This window comes from Sphaeramia orbicularis, chromosome 16, assembly GCF_902148855.1.
Source record: "Sphaeramia orbicularis chromosome 16, fSphaOr1.1, whole genome shotgun sequence".
Classification (NCBI taxonomy): domain Eukaryota; kingdom Metazoa; phylum Chordata; class Actinopteri; order Kurtiformes; family Apogonidae; genus Sphaeramia; species Sphaeramia orbicularis.
Window position 1 is genome coordinate 35,825,015 of NC_043972.1, and position 7,968 is coordinate 35,832,982.

Here is a 7,968-nt window from a genome sequence, read left to right on the forward strand (position 1 = left end):
GATTTTTTTTTAAACACTTGACATTTTGAGTAAACCAGCACCACCACCACGGAACGAGTGGTCTGACAGTCGAGTTTAAGGAACTGCCAAATACTTGAAACCTCTAAAAGGAAGTTTAGAAGTATCCTATTTAACTGAAAACATTTTACAGAAAATACTGGAAAAGAAACAGGAATTTCTTAAAGTTTTAAGACAAGTACAATTATAAATATGAGAACCGCTTAAAGAATTTCACGCATTTAGCTGCACAACACACTAAAAAAATTGACCTACAGTATGTTTAACAGACACACAGATACAGTACCATAAAAAAAAAACAAATCAAGTCAATAAAAAGAAGACCTGGGGAAAAACAAGAAAAGCTCAAATTTCAAATGATGCAGTTACTGATATCGGCTTATTTGAATAAATGCGGATGGAATTTTGTGCTCTTATCTGCATTTTCTTGTTTAAAGAACACATTTAAGCTTGTTCTGTAGGTAAGGACTTCAGTGGTTTCTTTGAGAACAGCTGCAGTGTTGTACCTTTTAATTTTAGTGAGGCAGATTATTACTGCTTTGCAAAAGGGGACTTGAATAAGTATGCAGTGGTTTCTGTTTGAGCAAGAAAGAGGCAGAAAAAAACACTTGCATTAACATTGAACAACTTATGTTCTTCTTAAAACCGAGTAAGCTGTTTAGTCACTATAAAACTGCCTCTGGACAGAAACACTGGCTTGTTTTTAAACCTTTAATCTATTATCATTTTTTGAGTTACACCATTTTATTTTTTTGTCTTCTGTCCAGATTTAACAAGAGAAATTTGCCACAAGATCATTAAAGTATTTCCAATTAAATTCAGTCTGCCTAGAGTTTAACTTGTAGCATCTGTGTTTTCCAGTTTTTGACGTTGTTCACCTTTGCACTTAAGCAGATGTTCTTAACATTTGCCGTTAATTTAACAGCGAAAGTGTGTAGTACAACATGCAACTTCTGTAAGCTTACGCGAGTTATAAAAGATGTACATCTGTCTGAATCTAAACATGGCTTGACTGTTCCATTAAAACACTAGCTATAGAAACAGGTTTATAATGCGTTAACAGCTCACACTGTTGTAAGAACCGAGGTTAAAAGTACCGCATCTGTTTGGAAATCTGGGCCTACTGACCCTTTTGCTTGTTTACAAACTCAAAAATTGTGCTTCATTGATGCAATACATTCTTCATCAAAACCCATGTTGAACCCATGACGTCTGATCTTCCCGTACAAACTCAGTGACATTTAAACTACAATGAGGATAATACTTTGGATCAGCCCTCCCAAACCCCAAACTTGTACTACAGGAATAAATATGATCTGGCTTTAAATGTACAGGTAACTATATATTTTTTAACAAAAACATTGTTCCAACACACCAGTCTTTCCATGAAGATATTGTTTGTTGTGTATATGTATTTGACAGTGTTTCTATGTTTATAATTTGTCATTAAAAAGTTAAGATAAATGCTTCAACCTCAGCATTTCTACTTCCTCAAAGGCCTGTGATCATTCCAAAGCACCCAGCAGAGAAATGTCTGACCACAATGAACAGGGAAAGGATGGAAAAAGAACTACTCGATTGCCTTTAAAAACCTCTCTGGCTGTAAGAGTGCAGTTGCAGTGGGGATACAATAGCTAAGCATCTGGTTGGGATAATCGGTATGATCTGGTCAAGTTGGTTTCTTGAATATCCATTTACAGAGTTTCAAACCAGTCAAATTAAATGCGAGTCCCTTGTGATGAGATGTCTGCAGAGGAAGAACTAAACAAAATTCACAATGTCAAGGCATCCTCTTGTATGTCAAACTTTATGTTTTAAGTATGAGTGTGCATGTCAGGAGCATTGTACTGTATGAGTATCTCAGGCATAGCATGACTTCACATTCAGGATGTTGATGATTTAGAGTTTTCACCTCCAGGTGAGCAGAGAATGTACTCGATGACACAAGTGCCGGGAGCCTGCCTCAAGCGAGGTGAGCATCCTGGTCACCAGGTTGGTTTTAGTGTTGTAGTTCTCATTGTCTAGCTTGGGCTACCTGGATGTCCAGGTAAGGAATAGCCAGAGGTTGTCGCCAACCTCTTCATCAGTGTGCAGCAACCATGGAAGAGACAGGCTACTGAAGGACAAGGCCAACCTGTAACACAAAGATGAGCTTGTTAGATGAGTTCTAGCAGAGAAAAACAATCACCCCATTAATGTGTGTATTATCATACCTCCAAAAATACTGTTTTATTGTAAATATAAATATCTTATAATTGAGACTTTGTGAGATGGAAGGCAAGACTCCACCCATACCTAGATAACCCAAACTTAGCCAGTTACAATTTTAGTTGACATAATTTTACTCTACAACTTGCAGGAGCAAATGGAAACTTTATATTAAAAAACTACAAATTGTGAATGATAATTGATGTAGCTACACAGCTGATATTTCTTCATGTTGTTTCACTTCTACAGATCTCACACACTTTAAGGCAGGAATCCCCCAAGTACTATGCACTATTAGTTCTGCTGTCCATCCTGTTTGTTGTATATTTAATCTGTTCTGTCGTTTGTACATGCAACCTGTGCTGTCATTCATTCTGTTTGTGTGCTGCCTCTTGGCCAGGTCATTATTGTAAATGAGAATCAGTTCACAACTAACTCACCTGGTTAAATAAAGGTTAAATAAATAAACTGTACTGATAAATAAGCGCAGGATGTATTTCAACTGTCATCACTGACTTTGAAGGATGCATAATCAAAACATGCAGCCACCTTATCAGGGTCCATAGGGGGGACATTTCCAGTTGTAGAGGTAATACTGCAGATTTCCATCTCCTATGCCAAATTTGAGCTTCTCCAAAAACACCTTATTTTCCATTAGATCCAAGGCATTGAACACATCAAAACCTTTCTGTTAAACACAGAAAAAGAGGTCACAAGTAAGAAATTTGCAGCACTTTAAGTAATAGTAATGGAGGTAATGGTTCTTCATTCCATCACAGTGGCATGGTTTACAAGATTCGTATTTAGGTCAATTTACCAGTTGGCAAGGCTCAGTGCATCATTCATTAAGTCCAGTAGTGGGGTTTGTGTATGAACATTGTAAAAAGAGTAAGCGGCCTTCAAGCTCCTATGTAGAGGGTGATGCATCACTGTGGACGGCAGCGTGTAGAAACTAGCAAAATCTGTCAGTACACCATCAGCACCCTGAGAAAGCAAGACACATACAACAACTGTTTGAATAAATAACAACAGTTGGACACTGTGTTAATCTGAGGCATCAAATGGATTCAAGTACCTCTACTACATATGTATCAATGATGTTGTCCTGGGGAGAGAACCAATGAGCCACCTCCTCTTCTCCCATAGAAGGTGCCAACTGGAAACGCTTCAGGTATTTTCGTAGCAGCTCAGTGACCTGGCTGATATCACGCTTCTCCATTGGCCGCAGACCTGGAGTCTTGGTGCTCTGCATCAGGTAGAAAGATAGGCAACATTAATAAAAAGAAATAAAAAAAAAAAAAAAAAAATCACTGAAATAGTACGTGTAATAAACAGATCATAGGATGAGAGGTTTGGGTGTTTACATCTGGTAGTCTGTAGAGTTTCATAGTTCTTTGCAGAGTCATGTTTCTGCTCAGGTGGGAGAATTTAAACTTCCACAAGCTTTCTGGGGTTCAAGGAACGATGCCAGTACCTGAAAACACAAAAAAAAGGGGTCCCTGTCAAATTGTGAGATTATCAGTATTATTTGTATTGGTTGACTCATTTAGAAAGAAGCCCATGGGTAAAATAGTGTAGTATACCTGCATGTGGACACAGGTTTAGGCACACTACTCCTGCTGTGTAAACAGCCTGAAATATTCCCTCAAGGTTTACCCTCCTTGTGATCTCCCTGATTAACACTGGAGCTACGCGCTTTGATCGCAGTTTCTTATGGACACACAGGAAGTTAATTTCGACCATCCTCTTCAACCTGGAGCAGAAGAAAGTAAGGAGATGACTTAAATGTTAGAGCAAAAAGGATTTCCTAAAGTGTGTGCTCATTTATCAGCATTATTTTAATGCTTACGTGTCATAGATTCGAATATCTGCAGGATGGCACGGATGAAGCCAACAAGCTTCTTATTTGAGGACACCTCTTACCCCACAATGCCACTGTGGTAACCAGCCAGGAGGACGTAGAGCCCTGAGGAGAGATCAGAAGCTTCATGAAGCAACAGATGATTAAATACTTTGATATAATTATTTAGACATGCAGCTGAATAAACACTAAGGGTTGAGCAAACAAAACAACAAAACTGAATACTTACCACTTGAGAAAGTTTGGTGAATAATCAAATCTGAACATATTATCATCATCCTCCACATAGTTTTCATTTAACAATGTGTACACTTCCTTCAGCTGAAAAAGACACATCAAAGTAGTCATTTAGTGCATTAGACGAAATTTTCAGTTTAAAATATAGCATATCAAACAAAACTCACCACATCTGCATTGCTAAGATCCAGAGTGTCCCACATAAGCCTTGAGGTAAGGAATATGGCTCCTGTCTGATATTTCTTTGTCAGCTTCGATTGGCCCATGACTTGTCACAACCTCATCTGTCAACAGCACAGATGTCACAAGATGTTAAACTATTTTTAACAGATTTGAAATAATTCTGTTCTTTGCATTTAGCTCTGTTAAACTGGTTCTGAACCAACATAACCCTAAATTTTCTGCTAATCTACAAAAGCAGACATGTATAATGACAAACCAACTGACAACATTACTGAGACACGTCTAAATCTGATTAATTTGGACAATTTCAAACCAGCCAATGTCACTCCAGCAGAGACCTGACTCTTTGGCCAAAGTTGTCATAGTAACAGCTTAATCTAATGCCACAGGGCATGCCCAGTGAGCATGGACCCCACTGTGCTACACAGCTGACATGTTATTAGGACACTGGCTTCAAGTGCAGACTGTATCTAGACACAACCAGTAGATGGCACTGGTGCACAGAGAAAATGATAAATAAAGCTGATAAAGCAGACACTTTATTATTTGACTTGCTGGTAAACATTTAATACATATATCTGGTAATAATCCATTAAAAGATAAGAAGTGCTAATGTGTACATCCATTCATCACAAATAGCTGATCATAAGTGGTCACTTGTATATAACTGGAGTAGACACTCACTCAACTTGGGCACAGGCTGTGTATCCCAGAACCTGGTACTTGTGCTTGGAGGCCTCGTCGATACTCTTCGCTGGACCCTGCAGGACAGCACTCATGGCTCTTTGGATGTCCTGAAGCTTCTGAATAGGCAAGCCAGGGTTCTGCATGTGGAGAAAGAACATACACACAAATACAAGCAAAGACAGGATGAAGACTATATGAATGAACCTCTCCCTGTGTGAGTGGCATAAAGCACCTGGCCAGTCTTTGACAATGACAGCAACTAAAAAGACGTTTTAATCAATTTACTTAGGTTGCGATCATCATCTGTCAGATGAAAATCTCATAATGGTCCATAGTGTCATATTTTTTCCTTTGACTGAGTAACTGATAATGCAGTAAGCTAAACAAGTTTAAGAGGGGTTTGCACGGCAGAAGAACTATAGAACAAAGTTTTTTTTCTGAGAACTCCTTCAAATTTATATCAGGCTTGTCAAATCTACTTGAGGGATTCTCCAAACTGGATGTTTACGTGTGTGAAGTCAGTGATTAAACATTTTTAACAATTATGTAAATCTGTAATGAATGATAACAGCTTCTTATGAAAAATCTTTTCAAATGATGAGGAAAATATTGTCAAAAACTGAAGATTTGACTATAAGTTGAATTTTGAAACACTGATTGCAGTCAATTGTTATACAAATACTATGAAATAAGACAAAGCTGCATTTATACTACATACTCCTTGTTTGCAAAAAAAGTGAAAAGTTGAAATACTCATTTTTAACATGACAGCTTTTTTTGAGTAACATATATTGTACATTAATTTTAGTAAAAAGTATTGGCATGAATGCAAGTGGTATATTATGTATCCTTATGATATTAACCCAATTCACTGACAAATAAACATTTGTGTGAGGCTTAGAATAAACACACCAATGACAAACTTGAAAAATGTTCTTGGAGCAGAGCTGGTGCCATGAACTTCATAGAGATGTTCACAGGACTGTTTGAAAGACAATGCAGGACATGAACTATGAGGGTGACATGAAATGGTATGTTGCCAAAAACAAGGATGCAAACTCTATGTGAACATATAATTGACTCGATTGTGATGAGTGTTATCAGTCTGTCAGTGACCAATTAAGCCTGGTGGCAGATTTTTTGGTTTCTGCACAAAGTATCTCTGTGATTTCTCCTTTCAATAACCTGTCTACCATAAACAAAGCCGGTTCAGTATTATCTATGTTTGAAGTCTTGACCTGACAGGGTTTGATTCCCAGCTGTTTACACTAATGGCTCATCACCACACCTTGATCTCCTGGGAGTCAGAGGCAGAGTCCAGACTTAGCTCCCCCCGAGCTTGGCTTCTCTTTCTTTCTCTTCTGTTTCTTCTTCTTCCTTTTGGCTCCCAAATCTCCCCCGGACTCCTGCAGATATGAACACAAACGGAGAGCTCCTCATTGAACCGGGAGCTGAGTGTAGTGGACGCACATTACCCCCGTACTGACCAAAGAAGCTAACGTTAGCTACCATAGTACGGCTGACAGCTGAGCTAGCCCATCGTTAGCTAACGGCTGACTGTCATCTTCATGTCATTCAGTCAGGATATAAACTATGTGTCCAGGAGTGAAAATGTGAACATGACGCCAAAAGACAGCGTTTAACTCTGTCATTAGCGGTTAAAATAAATCCTTCTCTTGTGGTTGCTATGTTGAAATGACGGCCTGTCTGTTGTTATAGCTAGCATTAGCTGCTGCGCTAGCCATCCCCAACCGCGCACACACATAAACAGACAGCACACAAACAGGCTGCCTGAAATAGCGTTACTGCGTTTCCCAACCCGGACAGGACGGGACAGGCCATCCCTCACCCCTGCATATGCTCATTCTCCTCTTCATTATCTCCGTCTATACCGCAGGTATCCTGGTCGTCTAGCTCCAGGCTCTGCTGACTGGCCGCGGATTCACTGTCCTCCGCCATCACAAAAATGTTTTAAAAAATAGTCAGCCACCGTATTATAGAGACCACTGGCAACGAGCGTGAGATGGAAAAACAAAGAAAATGTCAGCGGAAAGCGCACCACCTAGAGGCCAAAGAGGGAAATGCACCGCTGAGCTCCAGCCTTTACCAAGTTAAATGTGACCTGTCATAACTACACACCAAGTTACATTATTTCAGTGTATTAAAACTATTAACTGTGTACCTGTATTTTCAGCTGTTGGCAAGTTTGTACAATTTACAGTATATCATCAGTATTACAATAGTAGAGATCAGGGGTGTCAAACTCATTTTAGTTCAGGGGCCACATTCACCTCAGTTGATGTCAAGTGGGCTGAACCAGTAAATAATAACAGCGAAAAAAGTAAAATTATATTAGGATCAGGTTTACATCTACAAAGTTTCCTTAAAAATCTGAATAACATGAATAACTTGAATTGTCTTAAGAAAACAAATGCAATTTTTTACAATATTATGCCTCAGTTTATCATTTACACATGTGCATTACAATCACACGAAACATTTAGTAACAGGCAGAATATTGGTAAAATTGCATTTGCTTTTCTTAAGACATTTCCGTTTGTTCATATTTGTTCAGGTTATTCATGTTTTTTTGTAAAAGTATAGTTTGGTAATGTAAACATTTTCATGTAATTTTACTTTTTCACACCTAAAGAACAAAGAGAGAATTTGGGGTTGTCATAATTTATAGGTTATTATAATATTTTACTGGTTCTGACCCACTAGAAATCTAATTGGACTGTAGGTGTCTGTATGTGGAACCTGAATTAAAATGA

General features: G+C 38.5%; 1 protein-coding gene across 1 annotated transcript; it reads right to left on the reverse strand.

Annotated features, from left to right (window-relative positions):
• Nucleotides 1-11: 11 nt before the first annotated feature.
• On the reverse strand, nt 12-7,247 carry nmt2 (N-myristoyltransferase 2). Its single transcript, XM_030157009.1, is given in 19 exon segments — nt 12-2,152; nt 2,776-2,914; nt 3,044-3,210; nt 3,302-3,472; nt 3,591-3,660; nt 3,662-3,700; nt 3,810-3,834; nt 3,837-3,979; nt 4,076-4,103; nt 4,106-4,142; nt 4,144-4,192; nt 4,317-4,408; nt 4,492-4,526; nt 4,529-4,564; nt 4,567-4,608; nt 5,192-5,222; nt 5,224-5,331; nt 6,483-6,600; nt 7,044-7,247. Coding segments are annotated over 18 exon segments (1,302 nt in total). The 5' UTR covers nt 7,154-7,247; the 3' UTR covers nt 12-2,152; nt 2,776-2,913.
• Between the last annotated feature and the right edge of the window lie 721 nt (nt 7,248-7,968).